This window comes from Lutjanus erythropterus, chromosome 8 (genome assembly GCF_056507025.1).
Source record: "Lutjanus erythropterus isolate fLutEry1 chromosome 8, fLutEry1.hap2, whole genome shotgun sequence".
Lineage (NCBI taxonomy): Eukaryota > Metazoa > Chordata > Actinopteri > Lutjaniformes > Lutjanidae > Lutjanus > Lutjanus erythropterus.
Window position 1 is genome coordinate 39,162,505 of NC_139324.1, and position 20,339 is coordinate 39,182,843.

Genomic DNA, 20,339 nt, shown 5'->3' on the forward strand with positions numbered 1-20,339 from the left:
CTATTTATTTTTCCTTATATTTCTACATTTTCATTTGTTATTTTTTCTTTTATTTATTTATTGTTTTCATATTTCTACATTTATTTCCTTTTTCTCACATTTTTTTCTTTTCTATGGCCCTCCTGTGACTCCATACACCATATGCAAACAGTCGCATGGCTGGTAATACATTTTAACTGTAGTTCCGTGAAGGCAGCAGTCTGTGTGGGGGGGTTCACGGTCTGGTCCAGTGTGATCATGTAGTTGACTGTGTGTCTGCTGTGGCTGAAACTGAAGGATAAACATGGTGTCTCCGCTCCGGACAGGTAGCTGTGATCTCACACATTCAGTGTCTTTTTGTTCTTCTGTTATAAAAGCTTTGACTTGCTAGTTCGTGTAGCTACATGCTAACAAAGACGCAGCCGGTCCGTTAGCTCGCTAATATTAGCGGTTAGCACGTTAGCTAACGTTTTATTTCCTCTGAGTGGTGAGTGGGCGTCTCGAGTTAAAGATGAAAACTTTTCGTCTGTGGACAGAATAACGTTAAATATCCACGTCATCTGTCTGGATCAGTTTGTAAGTATTTTCTCAATAAAGTGACGATAAACTGGACGTTTTAAGCAAACTTACCGGTGAAATTACACAGACAAAGTAATTTTGAACTCGGTATAAAATTAATCAGAATCACAATATGGATTGATACCTTTGTGTTTTGGTTCTTAACAACAAACCTGTAGGTTTAAAAAAGAAAATATAAAGACGATATATAAAGAAGATACGTAGGTCTACAAGTTGAGAATTAAAAGAAAGAGCTGTACATTTTTGTAAGTATAGGTATTTGGGTATTTATTTGACATAACGTTAAATTTTAAGCTTTAGTACGGTTAGGACATACATGGATTTTATTCTTGTAATATGATTAGACTCCGTGTCGTTGTAGATTTTGTATATTGTTTTATCATGTGATCTTTTCCTGGTTTCAGTTGACGCATTACAGTAAAGTGATGTCATTTTCTGAGCTTTGTCTGTTTATCCACGTTACTGATGATTATTTATCCAAAAAATCTTATTGTATGAATACTTTGTGAAAACAAAATTACACCAATAAGATGAAAGTCATTACAACAAAGTAAAAGGAACAAATAAAATAAAATAAAATAAAATAAACAATGATTGAAGCATGATTATAACTGTAACTGTCATATGTGGTGTCAGTGGAAAATACTGCAGGGAAATATGTTTAAAAATGTTTTCTGTATCAATTAATAAAAGAAATTGAAGAAAATTGATTAAATAAAAAGTGTCCAAAACCCAAAGACTCTTCATTTATTGTCATAAATGTCAGCAAATCACCACATTTAAAAAGCCGGAGCCAAGAAATGTTTTGCTTGACAAATGACTGAAACTATTGATCGATTATCAAAAATACTTGACCACTAATTTTCTCTCGATGGACCAGCTGATTAATCATTGTACCCTTCATATCGGAATTGATCAAAAATGCAATAAAATATTAATAGATATTTTTGATAAATAATCATCAATACTGTGGATATAATGACTACATGGGTAAAGACAAATAAAAGAACACTGAGTTAAAAAGAATTTTACATCACTTCATCAAAATTTATGCTGCATCATGATACAACAATATCCAAAATCTAAGATGCTATCTAGTCTCATATCATAATATTTCATTATTATATTGCTATATTGCCCAGTTCTAGTGGAAAATAACTTTAGAGTAAAGCTGTATATATTTAATTTAATGTTATCTTATTTCCCTGAATGTTGCAGTGAGTCAGACTCCGGTTCATATGGAAAGTGAAAGAGTCCAGGGAGGTGTGATGGTGACTGCATGAAGAGCTTATGGCAGTGCAGCAGAGATGGTCTGGCTGTCATGACTGCTCTCATCTGGATGATCACATGGCTGCTTCAGCTCCTGCCAGGTGAGTTACGCGCTCAGTGAGTCAGTCAGTCAGTCAGGTGAGAATGTGTCAGCTGCACCCAGAGGTTCCTCCTCTGAACACAGTGCTTTGTGTGACATGTTTGACATTATTCTAATTTAAACAAATGATGAGTCTTGATTAAAGCCACAGCGAGAAACTTGTTTTAACTTGTTAACACCAAAGTGGAACACAAACAAATCAGCTGATTGGATCAGCAGTTCCTGTGTTTTTTCTGGTGGCTTTGAAGAGAGTGTTGAAACAGATATTTCTGGTTATTAAACAAAAAGGATCTTAGAGCCTAATTCACTAAAGGTTTGTGTGTTTAAAAGTTATGTATAAACTTAATGACCTGCAAAAAAAAAAGCAGGAAGAGGAAGGGAGACTCTAATTTAAAGTCATTTCTCATGAGTAGTTTGGGGTATCCATTTATTTTTATTCTCATCTCAGGAAAATGCCATGATTAAACATAAAATTAATGTAGCCTTTTAGCAGCCAAATGAAACTGATCATTCACAGCCTCTGTAGCCTAAAGAAAATTAACACTGACCTTTATTATGCCTTCCAAGTTCCTTCTTTTTGCCAACATTTTTTTGCGCTCCTGTCCCCCAGTGAGCTCCTGTCCCCCAGTGAGCTCCTCTCCTCCAGTGCGCTCGAATGAGAGACCTCACCACTGTCATGCCAAGTTGGCTTGAGGGACGTCGTTTACACCATGTATTTAGCCTAAATCTTCACTGTAGATCCTTAGCTTGAAGCTTAGTGTGCACACTGTCTGAAGTGTGTGTGTGTGTGTGTGTGTGTGTGTGTGTGTGTGTGTGTGTGTGTGTGTGTGTGTGTGTGTGTGTGGTGTGACGGTATGCGCACTTCAAGTCAGTTTAGCATGTCGGGGCTTTAGGAGATTTTGATTACACCAGATGAGCTTTATGGAGGCATTTTATGTTTTTTTTCTGTTGTTTTTTCTGTTTGAAAACTGGTCACCATTCACTTAATACTGTATTTCCTGTTTTTATTCCTTGTTTTAATATTGAAAGCACTTTGAGCTGTATGTTTTGTGTATGTATGAATTGTGCTACATAAATCAAGTTTATTATTATTAGTAGTATTAGTATTGTTTAATTGTTTGGGAGATGCATTAGGGTGAATAATAAAGACTGAATTTTCATTTTTGGGTGAACTATCCTTTAGAAATCCAACTAATGCTGAATCAAATTACATGAATTGCATGTAAGAGAAGATGCCTACGGCAAAAGAAAGTCAAGGACTCGTTAGCAGACACTTGATAAACACGTCTGACTGAAGTGCAAATCAAATAGAAACCTACTGTGTGTACTGTTCCCTTTAATGTTGCTTGTTCATCTTCCAGCCATGAGTGAACTCCCCCACCCCGTCAACGTGACTCTGACCTCAGAGAATTTCATTCATCTGCTGAAATGGGAACCTGGACCAGGGACACCACTTGGAGTCTACTACAGAGTCTCCATGTACACCACGACGTAGGTTCAGTTGTGTTTCTACTTCTGCTGTGTCCATGCTAATAAGGGGCATTGCAATTTTTTTCACTGACGGAGAAACTGCTCCTCTCTCCTGAAGGGTAATGTCCTGGAAGCCAGTGGACAGCTGCCAGAATGTCCAGCGCCCACTGGTCTGCAACCTGACTCAGGCCTTCTCCGACCGAAGTGATGGCTACTTCATCCAGGTCAAAGCCATGCTGGACACACAGGCCTCAAAAGAAGTACCTTTGTACCCCTACCAGTTTACACCCTTGAAAGACAGTGAGTGTCTCTGTGAAGATTGTGAAGATTTCCTTGTCTTCTCTTTCTTTTCATGACTTCATGTTCTGTCTCTGTCTCTGTCTCTTTATTGTGTCTTCAGTTGTGTCTCACCTGAACCAACATCTTGTTTGTGTCTGGATTATCACTTCTCTTTAATATTATTATGTAGCATCCTCCCAATTCACCCCTCGCTAAACCCTGCCTTAAAACAGCAACTGTACAGTTGTAGCTTAGCAACCATAACTAGGGCTGTCAAGCTTTGCATTTCTCTCCGTGTTGAAGGTGTGCAGGAGGCTCTGAGAAGAGCGATACTTGGTGTTCATGAGTCTGGATGGTGGCGTCTGTTTTTTGTCGTCCCTCAAAGACTTGAAACACTAGAGCACACGTGTGGTGAATGGATTAATTAATGAATTCATCTGCTCTAACATAAGCTGAGAATGTTAGCATGTCTGGCTAACTAATGCTAGCTAACTAGCTGCAGTAACTTTACCTCCAGTCAAACTTGTTAGATCCCACTGCATCTGCATTTGTTCTGTGGGGATTTGAGGAGAAGGATGTGGGCTGATGAAGAATCAAAGTGAGTCGACGGCCATGCATTTCTCTCTGGCTCGCTGTCTCAGGTCTAGGCCCAGTTAGCTTAGCTCTTATCCCGGCCCGCCTGTCTTCTGCTATCACGGTCCAGCTGGTCCAACAGAGTTGTGTTACTAATTTCAACATTTTACCTTTTGTCATACTCAGAGCTGCTGGCAGGTCCACAGTCTCCTCTGCTGTCTCACTGAGCAATTACAGGGCAGTTTGAACAGTCACATGATGACAGCTGGTTTACCTGCCACCAGGAGTCTTCTGTGTCGGTTGTTACCTCAGGTTCTGGTTTGACAGCAGCAGGTTCATACTTTTATCTGCTGTCACAAAGTGGTCTGATGTGTTTGTGGTTGCAAAACTGAGGCGAAGCAACAGGTAGCTGCTCACAATGTGATTTTGACAAGATATCTGTAATAAATCATCAAATGACCAAATTAATTCAGTAATCACTGACTCGTTGCAGCTCTATGTGTGTGTTATGTCCTTCTTATCAGCACTCATTTTTTTACAAATATCCAAATGCTCACAATCTGCTCATTGTCAATCGCAGCTTTATTAGTTTTCAGTGAATTATTGGTAACTACTTGATAACATCAAACTGCTTCCTTAAAAAGCGATTCTGTCACATGACTTCAGTGTCTCTGTGTCTCTTCTGTACCTGCGTCCTCCAGCTCACCTGGACCTGCCGCTGCTGAATGTGACGGCCTGTGGCGAAGACCTGTGTGTGGACCTTCAGCCTCCCAGAGAGGACCTCAGGAGCGTCTACGAGTCTCTGCATTACAAACTCAGGATCCAGTGCAACAGTGTGGAAAGAGAGCAGGTACTCAAATACAGGCAAATACAGAACTGTGAGAGTTTTATTCACTTGTGCTTTCATGATTAACATGATTCCCTCCAGGAGGTCGAGTTCAAGTGACACATCCATGAACTTTAAGATTTTTCAGACACTAAAGGCTGATCTAATCTGCCCCGCAAAGGAAAAAGTTAGTTTTAATTATTTTTGTGACTTTTAAGACGTCCTTTGTCATGAGTAACTTCCTCAAATGTGTTTGATTTTTTTTTACAGTCACTGCAAAAGTCTGCTGAGAAACCACAGCAAACCAGCGTAACTTCAGTTCTCTATTCTAACATGTCAAATATCTGCAAGAAAATTAAGAAATATGTCACCTACATGCATTATATGACTATATGTAACAAGAGTATAGAAAAATATTGATAAGAGCACAGAGTCAGAACTCTGACTCACCTCAGACTCTGATCCCAGGTGTGAAAATGCATTGAAATGAATCAATCAGTGTCAGATTTTATCAGAAAAGGTTTGATTATCATTTTTTTTCTGTTGTAACATATTGCCTTTATTTTTAAAATGTTATTTTATTAGAATATAAATATTAGCAGCTTCAGATGCTCAGAAACATCCTAAAACCATTGAAATAACTAGATTTTAAAAGTTACTTGTAACATCACAAGTGTACTGTAATATAATAACAAATGTTGTAGATAAATAATGATAATAACAGTAAAAGGTGTGATTTAATTTGACATCATTATCAGACAGAGGATGTGATCATATTTGTCATTATTGCTGCTTTTTAAAGCTGAAGTCATCAGATAAAATGGAAGTTTCTGGCTTTTGCTTTGGTATGACCCAATATTTTTTGGCACGCTCTGCAAAGGCAGAATACAGGAACTTCCAAATAAGGTCAAAGGTCAAATCAGAGGTCAGGATTAATATGTAGAAACAATAACCTGATATAAAGATAGAAAACTGACACACAGACAATTATCTGCCTGTGACTATTTTGGCTCGACAACAAGAAAACTTTAAAATCATTTTTCTCATTTCTGAGAAGTTTTTCCTTTGCAGGACAGTAATGAAACCAAAACAGTCTAAATAAAGTGCTGTCAAAATCTCTATGTTTGTGCGTTTTGAAATTATGAACAGTGCTGAGTTTAAAAATATCACCTGCTGCCTCCTTATTTTGATATTTGGTCTGACTATAAGGGAATCCGATAAAATTCTGTTGTTTAAATGTCACATAGAGATGAAAATTTGCTGTTTCTGTTTTGCCTGACGGTCACTCGTCGTATGATAAAATCACTGTTTGCAGTGGAAGTAGAGCTGCAACAGTTAATCAGTTATTACATTAATTAGAGCTGTGATTAATTATTTTGAGTCATTTAAAAAAAAAAAATCAAATTTGAGCTTCTTGAATGTGAATATATGTTACTTTCTTTTCTCCTCTCTGACAGTAAATTGAATGTATTTAGGTTGTGGGAAAAACCAAACATTTGAGGACGTCATCTTGGACTGTGGGAAACACTGATTGACTTTTGTCACCATTTTCTGACATTTCAATTAATTGATTAATCAAAATAATTGACTGATTAATCGACAGTGAAAATAATAGTCAGTAGGAGCTTTAAATGGATGTGTGCCATGAAAAGACTTTTTGGTTGGACAAAATAAGTCATTTGAAGACAGTTGTCAGATTTATTGATATTTAAAATAATTGTTTAAGGTGAAATGGTATAAAATCGTGTAGCACCTGATACAAACATGAGCACCACAACAGTCTGAAACGAAGCTTCCTGTGTTATGGTCTCTGTGTTTGTCATGTTGGACTGATCTAACTGTGTTTGTTTAAGGACTTCGTGTCTCTGAGGAGAGAGATTTTGGAGAATTTGGCCCCTGGCAGAGAATACTGTGTCTCAGTCTGCTTCTCAGACACCAAGGTTCCCAGAACGTCCAACTACAGCAAACCTGTGTGTGTTTCCACCCCCAGCAAATTCAATGCAGGTACAGTTCACTGTGTTTCTCCCACTTTTATGTTCTGTCATCATCAGGAGCGAGTTGCACCAACTGGTTTTTGCTAAGCCTGGTCCTAACTAGGGCTGCACAATTAATCAAAATGTTATCAAAATCGCAGTATAGCTTTCTGCAATTTCCAAATTGCAGGAGGTGCAACTAAAAACTTTTAAATGACTGAATGTGGTGAGACAGAGACGTCCTGTCCTACAAATCAGATTCTACAGACTTACAAAAGCATCTTCTTTCAAATCATCATCAGATTAATCACAATTAGGTTATTTTTTTTAAATCATTCAGTCCCAGTCCTAACTTCTAAGTCGGTCTTCGTTAACACGAGTCTTTCAAATGAACTTTTTTGTAGATAATCACTTCCAATTTGCGGCGATGTTATGGACGATAAAAGATAAAGAGATTCATGGAGCGGAGCAGTGATCAGCTGTAACAAATGAGAGCAGCACTGTGGCTTTTAACAACTTCAGACAACTCTGTGATGAAGAAAATAACTTCTGTGTTCAGTCTGTCTCACCTGTAAAACTCTGTACCTGCTCTGCACGTTTGACACCGAGGTCTTTCCTCAGAGCTGACGGTGCAGCAGAGAGACGGCTGTCCACTGCTGGAGACAGAACGTGAAAAACACCTCACAGCCATTATTATATTATTGTCATACAGGCAGGACACTGTAGGATTCTTTCAAAATGATTAATTCATTACTTAATGCACTTAACTCTTTTTCAAAATAAAGAGTAGACCATTTAATTGTCAGTTATGTTTCATATTGTATTTCAGGGAAACTGGAGCAAGAGACTGAAAATTGTGCTCCCCTTTCTATTAATTTGGTCAAAAATATATTCTGAATCGAACCAGACAAAAAAGTAACATTATACATCATGTTTACTTCTTAAATCAGCTGCGTCTGCAGTTTTGGTGAGGATGGCTGAACATGAGCAGCTGCAGATACATACAGTCCAACCGGCACCCCCTGGCTTAAAAGTTTTTGATGCATCAAGAATAATTTTATCATTGACTCGGAGCTCTCTGAATCATCATTGAATCATGAGGTACCCAGAGATTCCCACCCTGGGACAGATGTTAGAGAGCACAATGTTTCACCTGCGTTCACCATTGAACCACTGAACTACAGCATCCCCGGACTCCCTTAAAAAAAAGTGTTGTTCAGTGAGAAGAAACTTAATAAACTTTCTGGCAAATTCTTAGTTATTTGGGCCTCCCTGTAAATTTATGTCTGATCTTCTGTCTGACTAAATAGGATTAATTTTCCAGCTGCACTGCTTTAATTTTCCACACATTTCTGTTGAATAAGTCATCTGTTTGAGCGCAGAACAACCGTACACCTCTGCTCGTCATTTTAAAGGCCTGGTTTTCACTTGACCTGGTCAGTTTTTTAAAATGCATTGATATGGATCATACTTTGACATGATTTGACATAATTCTGTTACTTAGCTGCCAGTTTTTTTACTTCAGCATGAAGAGGAAATATTTCAGAATCTCAACGCTGTGCTGGAAATTCTGTATTTACTGTTAAATTAGTCTCATATTTTATATATTAACTACTTACTGTACTGTTGTAGCGTTATCTGCGTCTCGTCTCCTCTTCTGTGTGCAGTTCAGCTCTCAGATCAGTTTGACCTTCATTAAATCAAAGTGTCCTCCTTCCTGTGTGAAGCCTTCGTCTTTTTGTTCTCACACAGATAGATGGGAGGAGGAGGAGGGAGGCAGAAAGATAAGACGCCCGGGTGCAGCTTGATCATGACTGCTTGTGTTGTTTCAGCAGACAAACTGAGAGCATCTCTGTTACAGCAGCGTTTACTTTCTTCTTTTCACTGCTGGGAGGCGACGAGAGACGCATCTGTTGGTCTCTTTATTACAGAAATTCAACAACAGACTCCTCAAGACGACGACAACAGCAGCACTGATACAAATATTAGTTTTTATTTTTATGTTGTTCTTTTAAATTAAAATGTTGTCAGCTCAGTTTAGTTTCCAGAGTGGGTTTGCTCTTTGTGGTTTAGGTTTATTGTCTAAAAATGTGTGATTTTAGTTTTTATTAGTTTTAGTTTTAGTAGTTTTCTTCTAATATTTTTCAGGGCCAAGATTTACAGTAAGAAATCCAGGTATTGTATAATACAAACACAAATAAATATATTCACCAGCAGCTTCTTATGTTGTTGTGCTGACAACTATAAGACTAAAATTACCTAATTTCTTGTATATTTTTATTTTATTTTATTTATTTATTTTCTCATGTCTTGTTTTATTTTTATATCAGTTAAGTAAAATGTTTGAATTCAACATTTCACGCATTTAATTTGTCATAATATACCCATGACTTAAGAAAACAGTTCAGATTTATTATTTAAAATAGGGCTGAATGATTTTGAAAAGAAATATCTAATATTGAATATTTTGCAATTGCAGTATTGTGGTATTGGAGGTAATGATAATTTTTACAGCATTATTTTTATTTTGATTGAAAAAGATAGAAGAACAGGACGTCTCTGCCTCACCACATTCATTTTTTTTTTTTTAAGAGTTTGTTGTTGTTTTTTTGACACATTTGGCCTTTAACAAATCTTCCACCTCCTGAGATTTGAAAATTTCGATTAATTGTGCAGCCCTGATGAAAAAAACTTAATTGAAGGATTCAATGTTGCTGCGTTGCTCAGTTGGGCAAATAGGTCAGAAATTTTTGTCCAAGAGCCAAATTTTAATTGCCCCTGAATTTTTTTTTAATCATTAGTGGTTATCATGTAATGCCTTCGTCAGCCCTTGTCACTGCTGTGTAAGCAAGTAGGCGTTTCTGGCATTTCTCTCACAGAGACGGAGAAAATGGCTCAGAAAGGGAAACGTCCACTAACACTTTAACAAGTTTGTACATAAAAGACTTTAACCCAAAATGTGTTGATTCAGTATGACATAGTTAAATAACGCCTTAATTTACAGACTTTTACACAATTATTTTCCACTGGGGGCTGCATGAGAAATTGAGCCAGACACAAATGATATCAGGTCCTGAAAATGACCAAATCTCTAATAATGAAACGGTCAGCATTGTTCTATAGAGGTCACTTCTACTGTTGGTCATCCTTTCTGAATCGCCATGTGATGAACTGTGGGCTGATATTTTGTTGGTAATGTCCAAAACTTGATGTTTGCATTCTAATTTTCATGTTTCATGAACAAAAAAAAAAATTAAAATTGTGATGATGTGAACAAAGTTTGCTTTCATCTGGAGAACAAGATTTGTAGGTCAGATCATCTCTGCAGCACTACAGTACCTCATTATAATGTTTTCTCACAGTTTTCCTTTTACAGAAAAGTGCAGTTTGAGTCTGCAAACTTGGCCACATTGTGATTTTATTGTGATTAATTTTGAAGCCCTTGTTCATGTGTGATTAGTGTCTCCTGACGCCCTCCTCTCCTCTGCAGACCCGTGGATCTTAGGCGTGCTGTGTTCGATGGTGTTGTTTGGTTTGGTCTTTGTGATCCTGCTGTTCTTTGCTGGTTTCTTCTGTCTGTTTGGGCGGCCGCTGCCACACAACCTGGTAAGTAATACTTTGATTTAATAGTGATGAAAGTAGTAAGTGGTGCTGACAAACAGCACTGATGATGGGACCTGGACTGCCTTCTCAAAGCCTGTTAGTTAATTCTCTTATGGTTTAAAAGTAGGGATGATAATGATTAATTGATGATCAGTTAATTAGTCATATATAACCTCTGTTATAATTATCAGACACTAAATATCTGCTACTTCATTACTCAACATCACACTGATATATCCAGTGTTACATGTTACAATTACACAGAAAATTTGTATTTTATACAACACATGGCGTTTGTTGTCAAACTTAAGAGCCAATCAGAGGCCGTCAGCTCATCCATCAGGTGACAGCCAGATGTTTGCAGTCTGAGCAGCTGTGGCGCCTGACTCTAAAAACTGCAGCCGCCTCGTTCTCACGAGGTTTTTATTGCCCTCGAGTGCATGAAGTCGGACACAAATCTAACCAGCATGCATTGTGTGACTGACTCATTTCAGACGCACATAATGCTGAGAGACGGCCCACGTTTGCATATACCCATGATGCATTGCAGTTTTAAGTTTACTATTTTATCTTCCAAAATACAAATGTTAGGTTTTGTTGGTGTTTTTAATGTACAGTTGTTACTTTCTGTTAGTGTTGTTCAGGAAGTGGTGGTTAATGTTGGTACTTTTCATGTTGGTTCTGGTTTAGAGACGTTTTAGTCGACACCATGACTGAGGGTTCTCGTTCATGTCACCACTGAAGAAGCTTCTAGATTATTATACCAAGTGTATCGTCCACACTGCAAGAAACAAAGATAATGCCTGGTTTCATCGTAGACAATGTAAATGTCAGACAGGCCTTAAGACCTTGGTGATGCTGTATTGTGAAGACTGTGAGGTTTTGTCAAATGTCACTGCCATGATGACACAGCCAGCAACATTTTGCTGTTACACAGGAAGTTGCTTTAACCTCATTGTGCGTTGTTGAATCTGCCTGAAATTTCACATGTTCAGGTCTGTTCACGTCTACGGGCCAATGTTCAGTTGCCCCCTGCAAGATTTAAACAAAGCAGCCCCTGCATCCCGTTTCACTTACACGTATGAAAAAAAACATGTATCATGCACAAAAAAAATCTTTTGGATTTTGGAGGGTCCGTTTATCAGCCTCTACAGATCCGCTGTAAAGTGACTACATCCTGGTACAAAACCTCACGGGCATCGCAGCTTCAGTGGCTTATTTGGTGCATTGTTGCATCAGAGACAAAAACATTCTGTTATATCTTTGAGTTCCTACATAAAGCTGCTCTTGTAATGTTCAGTAACCAACACAACAGAGTTATTTTGTGGAAAGAGCCACAGTGATACAAGCACTGCAGAATGAGACATAATCAGCTGTCTGTCGGTAAAAAATTAGCAATATTTCCATGTTTCTCAGACGATGACAATCTCTGCAAAGTATGAAAAAGTCTTTGTTTACTGTCTCCATATTCGTGCAAGTTCTGACTCTCTGTGGTTTTAGATTTCTGTCATGTTACATCTTCTGATATTTAACACTTTGAAGTTGATTCATCTGTAGTATGATTTGTTGAGACTAAATGACTCAATCATAAACAACACCAAAGTCAAATCTAGAAAACAAGACGAGATTTCAGGATCAGAGGTTTAATGTAATCGATAATGATCAGGTTTACCATCTGTTACCATTCCTGGTTATAATAGAGAGAGCGCAATAAAAGTGTTTTATTTGTGGTTTGACAGTAAGCAGCTCACACTTAACTTCTTCTGAGTAAAGTAACAGGAAAGAACTGCAGGCAGAAACACACACGCTGTATGGTTGTGGTTGATCTGTGGTGTGAGAGGAAAAGAGACAAAGGCAGAAGACAGCTGCAGGAAACCTCGCTATTTCTTCTGCTACAGGATGGGTGTTAAACCCAGTTTGCCACCAGCAGCAGCTCAATCCAGTCATCTCTGAGAAGACAAAGACGTTAGATGATCAGAGGCATGCGAAGAAAAATGTCTTTTGAAGTTCAGCAAGTGAAATACTAAATTCTCAGTATTTAAACATTTTATTCTGTGGTCAGTGATCACCGTGAAAATTACAGTCTCGATATATTTCACAGTTAGGGATGTTAACGGTTACGGAGAATGTTTTTGACCAGTTACAGATGTCAGTTCATTTGAAGACATGCACACTCTGCTTGTGTCTAGAGGGGAACCCTAGATATGTGAATTTATAAGCCTTGTTTCTTCATTGTGCAGACAGTAAGATATGATGCAGTTTAGGCCGTTCCACAGGTGACTGGCGATATTTTCACCCCCCCCCCCCCCCCCCCACTTCCTCCTGTCTTCTTCTCGAGACGTGTGTAAGCACAGAATTCACTATGTTGCATACACTGCGTACGTTCACTACATCCAGTAAACAAAATAAAGTCACAATGTGTCAAGAAATTGAATATTCTTACACCTTTTTCCTTTTTTAACAGAAAAATCAAGCCGTGCATGATTTGCAGTAGACCATATTACGATTTCAATAAAATTTTGATTAATTCTTCAGTCCGAACTCAAGCTGATGAAAACCGGATTTAAAATAATATTCACGTGATTCAGCTAACAGCCTGAAGTGAACATGAATTAATTCCAGTGTTAAGAACCAGAATGATCACTGTCCTGCACCACCACAAGTGTCTGTCTCTGTTTCTCAAAACCGTTTGGCCTCAGTTCAAACCGTTTATGTATTAAAACTGCAAATAGGAGCAGAAACATTTTGATGCTTAAAGCCCCCAGGGAATTAGTGTTTAGTGAAGTGATGGAGAAACTTGTTTTTCAAGTTGATCTTCAAATTTTCTGGAGGCATTTTTGTGAGAGAATTTTACTTCCACATCTAAAAACGACAGAACCAACAGGCCGAATTAGATTAGACGGAGAGGGAGAGGGAGAGGGAGAGGGAGAGGGAGGGGGAAAGATGAATGACAGTTCCCTGATAAAGGTTTTATTTGTTAGATGTTGTGTGGTTGTGTCTGCCACCATTTTAGTTACGGAGGCAGCAGTGATGTCCCGCCTCTTCACCTGCATGAAACGCATCCAGGAGCGAGAGCCAGCGGCCGCTCTTCTCCTGTTAGGAAAACTGTGGACACGATGTCCTGACAGGCAGAGTTTGTGCGTCCTCAGGGTACACATTGAAACAGCATGGTCACCAGAAGTGAAATGCACTGTAAAACTAAAAAATACCTGGTCACTGAAAGACAAGCACTCAGACTCAATACCACCTACTTCTGCATGTGCATAAATAAATGTTAGCTGTTATTGTTAATTGTAAGCATTTTTAGGCTGACCTCCTGTGTCACAGGATTAATAATAATGATGGTTTTTAAATGTGTCTGCTGGGTTGAGATGAATTAATGCAGGCGTGTGACACTGAACATCTGAACCCGGAGGGGAAAAAAACGCTTTGACATTTTCTAAACTGAGACAGTTATTCAGTTGGTAGTCACCTGTAGCTTCTGAAACCTTCAATTCATTTCAGTTGTTGGCAGTGTTTTAAAATGGCACGCTGGGATACCAGAGCTGTTGTGTGCGTGGGTGGTTACAGTTAACCTTTTATTAATTGTGGCGTTTGTGTCATGTGAGGGGGATTTGAACTCGCTTTTTAATGGAATAAGATGCAGTTTCATGTTCAGTTATTAATGAGCTGAAGTCAGGCAGAGTGACAGTGAGACGTAGACGGGGTTTCCCCTCGTACATGACTCGTATGTGGCCAAACTAAATGTGAAGTTTGGCTTGAGGCTTTTGGTTGTTTACCAACTTTTTTTTTTTCCCCCAGAACAATGCTGCACAGCTTCCTTTGATATGATTCAGCAATATTTCCACTGGCTGGGTGACAAACCAACATAATGGGACTGTTTCAAAGAAAAGGGTTAAACCTAGTCTCAGTCTAAAATGCCTGTCTTAACTCAAAGTGTCTTGATTTAAAATGGTCACAGATTTTAGTCTGTTCTGGATTAAACTATTCTGACTGCAAGATGGAGGATTAGTCCAGGTCTAAATTGAACCTTAAATTAATCCAGGTTTAACTTCTGCTTAGTCCTGTTTGTGAGAGACCGTTTGAATATCTAACAAACTTTTTACCTCAGAGGCCAGAACTGAAGCTTAATGTTGGAACATGAGCCAGAAGGAGCTCTTTTATTTTCTATTGTTAAGAAGCAAAATGGTGCCATGATGCCAAGTTCCCTTAATTTACTGACTTCTTGCTGTGATAAGGACTACCACCGCATGCCCATTTATAAAAAATAAAACGGTATAAATAACTATTTAGATTACATATTTTTAAAATTATTATTATTTTTTTTTAGCTAGAAACATCTAACAGGCCAAATTGAACCACATGGCGGGCGACTTTGGCCCGGGGGCCCCACTTTGGGCAGCCCTGATCTAAATAAAGACCAGTATGCAGTACAGAGGCCAGACAAGTCTGTTTTTTTACATTCAGTAACTGGATGGTTTTCCACAGTTTGTCTTAGTAGAGTTTTATAATCCTCACTAGGATTGCAAATTATCAGTACTTTTGTTTAACCAACATGGAGACGTGGAGACTAGACGGTGCTCAAAGCTTAAAACACATCCTCAGGCTGCCTCAGTGAGGATCAGCCTGCCCTGGTCCATAAATCAAACACACCTCTTCTTCACTCAGTTTAACAATATGAGACTCCAGATTCAGATTGTGACTGTTTACTGTGGCGTAGTTTGGATGTAGTTGAACTACTTTTTGATAACAGTTTTACCTTGAGACTGATTAAGAGAAATTCTAATATATATTTACTGTAATAAATCATAACATGACCATGTCATCATCACTCTGCGGTCATGGTGTTCTCATTTGAAATGTCTATTCTGGAGCAGAATAACTGTTTTTGTTTTCCTGTTTTGTGGTAATTAGAGTTCAAACTGAGGCTGAATGTTTGCTGAATGAGTACATTTCTGCTTATGAGTTGTAAGAATTCATTATTAATCTTTTAGAAGGAGCAGATATTTATAACGGTTAAATTGAGCAAAATGTTAATGGAGTTTGGCAGCAGTGAGACAGACAGCTGCTGAACTGCAGCTTTTCAGAACAGTGAGGTTTTGTTCTCAGGATTACAGGCTGAACTTTGCATCGACAGACGACTGACTGTTGTCATGTTGCAGTCGTGTCCTGCAGCCTGCAGAGCTTCCCTGAGTCTGTGGAGGAGGCGGCGGGGGAAACAACTCAGATCATATATTAAACAGGCTTTCAACCTATTTAATATGCCGCCTGTGGCTCCGCTCAGTATTTAGACTGCTGTACTCACTGCTAGACGTGCAGCTGCCACATACTGCTCTTTTTAAGTACTTTGTATTTGTATTTTGAAGTAGATATTAGTTTGGTAAGCTGCAGTATAAAAGAAAGTATTTTCACCAAGTTGAGTTGCAAACTTTGTGAATTTTTCTTAACCGATAGTTGAACATGTTAACAATTGATCAATCAGTTAATCATTAATAAAGAAGATACAAAGTTTTATTAAAACAATTCTAGTGGCACATTAGTGTGAAACATAAATTCATGAAGCACAACCCGAGTAATAAAACGATAAGGCATCAGTTGTTTGGTCCATTAAGTGTCAGAAAAGTCAAAGTCCAAGACGACGTCCTCAAATGTCAAAAACTCAAAGATATTCAGTTTACTATCAGAGAGGAGTAAAGAAACCAGAAAATATTCACATTTAAGAAGCTGAAATCAGAGAATTTAGATTTTTTTTTTTCTTTAAAAAAAGTCCTTCAAACCGATTAATTGATTGTAGTAGTAGTCGACATTTAATTTAATAGTTGATTAATAATATGCAATCATTGCAGCTCTACTTCATTTGTTAAACTAGTTGTTGGTGAATTTTTTATACTGTTTGTTTTCAGTTTGGTTTCCATCAGTTGAATATTAACGTCACTCTTTTTCTCTGTCTTTCTTTGTCGACTCGTCTGTCTCCGTCTCTCTGTGTGTCTCAGACAAGCGTCCGTCACTTAGAGGGAGTTGTGGTCATTACACCTCACACGCCATTCTTGTCTTCCATCCTGAATGTTAAAACAACAGCGCCCTCTGCAGGGGTAACGAGGGGCAGCCAGACATCATCAGACGAGAGCGACGGGGAGAGTCAGACCGAGGACACCGGAGGGAGCAGAGGAGGAGGACATTATAAACTGAGGGTGGGCACTAACCTCCTCTCCTCCTCCTCCTCCTCCTCCTCGTCTTTATCGTCTGTGTCGGCTCCTTTGTCCCCTCAGCCCGGAGCCACGGCGACATCGTCAGACTCTGTCAGTCCTCAGCTGGTCAACCTGACTGTCAGTACTGGACTGAACGACGGACCGAGCTCGCACCCTGATTCTCTGCCAGAATCAGATCCTCCTGCAGACTGTTGGACAGGAGGAGGAAATAAAGAGGAAGAGGAGAAGGAGAAGGAGGAGGAGGAGAAGGAGAAGGAGGCCGGCAGCCAGGATGTAAACCTCCTCACATTAACATTTGGCAGGCAGGAGGAGGAGGAGGAGAAGGAGGAATCCCACATGGAGTCTTCCTGTCCTTCCGAGGTGTTCAGCACCACTCCCCTCCTGCCTGCACGGACATGGGACGCTGAGGAAGTCGTCATAGAAACGGTTCCCTCCTCTGTCAATGAGGAGGAAGAGGAAGAAGACGACTCTGGATATATGAGGCGTTGATGAATACGTGTTTTACAGAACTTTTAATAGAAGTCTTGAAGAAGTTTTCCAGCTGGAATAGATCGGGTTTTAGGATTTGTTATAGTTCAATAATGTTTTAAAACACAGAGACTTTTCAGCACTGGTCTAAATTCAGTTCAATCAGTTGAGTCTAGACAAAAAAAAACTCACATTCTGGTGAGTAATTCTCATCATAGCACAGACATATTCAACTCACAAGTACAGTTTAAGGTAATCATGTTAGTTTTCTCCAATTAAAATGACTACTTCAAATTTTAATCATCTCTTAAAATTCTGGGTGTCGTTTTTTCATGAAACACTCTCCATAAACAGCAAAACAGGGAGCCTGATGTGTCCATTTACAGGTTTTTATTATTCTGGTCATCAGAAAGGTGATTTATAACAAGTCTGTGCAGTGAAGAGTTTAAGAGAGGTTCAGGATAAAAAAATACAATCTTCTTACACAGGGCCTGTTACATTCCTCTCCATTATGTTTACTGTGAATTATACAACCACACATACATCAGAGCTTCCTCTGCAGCCTCTCATCACCTGAAAAAACACTTGATATTTTCTTTGTAGTACATGCAGGGATTTTACCGCTGCAATTTTAGGGCATTAGAGAATGGGAATTCTGTTGGCAGTTTCATGCAAAACACAGCCAGCAGTCACGCACTTTGCATCCCTGGAGGGTTTTTGTTTTTGTGAATGTGCCATAGAGCTAAACATGGAGTACGTTAAATCACATTTCTACAGAGACCCTGAGAGACAAGTGAGGAAAAAAACTGCTGAAGTCCTGTGTTCATGACTGAAGAACAGGTGGACAAAAAGTTTTTGCCTTGATGATCTTTTTCAGTTCCTTTTAATTTTCTTTTTCACTTAGAAACAGATGGGTTTTTTTGTATGTTTGTTTGTTTGTTTGCCAGGATCATTTTTCTAAGTTACATTTTTTCTAGTTTTGGCAGAAACAAACACACATGTACTTTGTGTTTAGGGAAGACAGTGAAACAAAATGTGAAGCCTTTCAGTCCTGTTCAGGAGATTGTGCAGCGGTGCACTGCAGCCTCTAGTGGCCAGAATGAGCATTACAACAACAAACAAATCGTGTGATGCTGAACCAAAATCACCTGGAAAAACTTTCTTTTTCACCTGTTTCCACATGTCAAATGTGAAAAAAAAGAAACTCTGGAAAATGATCCTGGGGGAAAAAAAAAACTTGACGATTCAGACAATAAAAAAAAAAAAAAAAATTCAACTGTTCTTATGTTCTAAACATGAATCAGTGGATTTTTTCTTCAGTTGCCTCTCAGGGCTTCTGTTCCATCAGCTGTGAGCCTCATCACACAGGCTCTTACAGCTTTCTCTGCCAAAGACAAAGAAAAATAAAAAATAATTCAATGTCATCGATAAAATATATTTAGAAAATATTATTTATTGAATTCTGAAGTCTTTTGATCACAGACCCCCGTGTGAGTCATGATACTTTGCTGTACGAGGAATATTAGAGGAATCTGACAGGATGTATGTCATGTTTTCATAGTTTTCCATATTTTGTCAGCTTGTCATGTTCAGTTTGTACTTATTTTAAGCTGCATCAGGACAGTTAAGTAATATAAGTCTTATTGCACATTACAGCAGGCAGCTGTAAACATATAATCAAACAAATTGCATATTTGTTACACTTTGTATTTTTGTACTCTGTAAAATTATGCTGTTTCTGTAACTCACAGTCAAGCTTTCGTCATCCTGTGTGTTCAGCCATAAACAAACATTTCACACCTAATAAAGGTTCGTTTTTGATAGAAGACATTGTTTTTTATTTTATTTGTATTATCGCAGTAAAGCCAGTCCCTCCAGGAAGCTGCAAGAGTACTGAGAATCTGTACTCAACTACAAGTACTGTTACACTGTTGAAGTATTACTCATTTACAAGTAAAAGTACTGGTGTTAGAAATATACTTAAGTTAAAGTACAAAGTAATGTCACAAAAATTACTCAGTGTTAGTTACTTTTAACTGCTAATGTCACAGTCACATCTCCAAACTAGGGTTGCAAAGTTTGTGTTTTCCTGAACCAATAGTTGAAAACTAACAATTGATTAATCATTAATAATTTATTAGACATAAAACATGTTTATTTCCTCATTTTTCATTTTTTTTTCTTATTTGAAGTTTAATTTTCCGTATTCAACAGACGTCTCCACCAGACAGAACCAACTCAAATGAGGTGTGACTGCTGCCATTCAAACTGACTGAATACTGGTGGACCAGACAAGAAGACCACAGGGCCACACGGGGCCACACGGGGCCACACGGGGCCACACGGAGCCACACGGGACCACACGGAGCCACACGGGGCCGATGGACCAAGGTTCTCCCCTCGATCCCAACACAAACACACCAAAGCCTAAACAACAAAAAGAAAGCCATGGAAACTGAACCACGAGATAAATGTCATAATTCTGACATTTATCTCATAATTGAAATTAATCTCTGAATTTTTCCTTTTTATCTCATACTGATGATGATTTATCAATTTTTAAATTTATTTTCATCCTGTAATTTAAACTTTTTCATCCTATAATCCTGTAGTTTTGAGTTTTTTCTCAAAATTTTGACTTTTTAATTGTCACAGCCGTGGTTGTCTCACTAGTTTCACTGTGTTTATCCTCGTCCTCTGTGTCCCCTCCCCCCCGTCTGTCTCTCTCTGTCTCTGATGTGGACGTGTCCCCTCCCTCACTCTCCTGGGTTCCTGATTACGTTCCTTCAGCTCATCTCCAGTCCTCGACAAATTGTTGTGTCACTCTTTGTGAATCAACCTGGATTTTCCCGTAGAGCCACATTCATTATCATGGAAATGAAACCACTCTGATTCTGATTATGATTCTGAGTCTCTCTGTGTTTGGGTTCACCTTGTTGATTGCAACATTAATCTCATGACAGATGTTTTTAATGTGAGAATTTTGACTTTTTACCTCAGAATTCTGATTG

The 20,339-nt window shown here is 38.6% G+C and overlaps 1 protein-coding gene across 1 annotated transcript; it reads left to right on the plus strand.

The window, feature by feature from the left end:
• The first annotated feature begins 145 nt into the window (after positions 1-145).
• On the plus strand, positions 146-19,154 carry LOC146323313 (uncharacterized). The gene is made up of 8 exons (XM_084725497.1): positions 146-305; positions 1,777-1,928; positions 3,289-3,418; positions 3,516-3,697; positions 4,951-5,099; positions 6,929-7,079; positions 10,539-10,654; positions 16,645-19,154. The coding sequence occupies exons 2-8, from the start codon at positions 1,838-1,840 to the stop codon at positions 17,347-17,349; spliced, it is 1,524 nt and encodes a 507-aa protein (XP_084581623.1). The 5' UTR covers positions 146-305; positions 1,777-1,837; the 3' UTR covers positions 17,350-19,154.
• Positions 19,155-20,339: the final 1,185 nt, after the last annotated feature.

What these genes read in the sequence shown, in the direction of transcription:
- LOC146323313 (XM_084725497.1), top strand. Translation starts at nt 1,838, where the DNA reads ATGAAGAGCTTATGGCAGTGCAGCAGAGATGGTCTGGCTGTCATGACT. An exon ending in GTCTCCATGTACACCACGAC is followed by an intron (nt 3,419 to 3,515) that starts GTAGGTTCAGTT and finishes TCTCTCCTGAAG; the next exon opens with GGTAATGTCCTGGAAGCCAG. An exon ending in GGCCGCTGCCACACAACCTG is followed by an intron (nt 10,655 to 16,644) that starts GTAAGTAATACT and finishes TGTGTGTCTCAG; the next exon opens with ACAAGCGTCCGTCACTTAGA.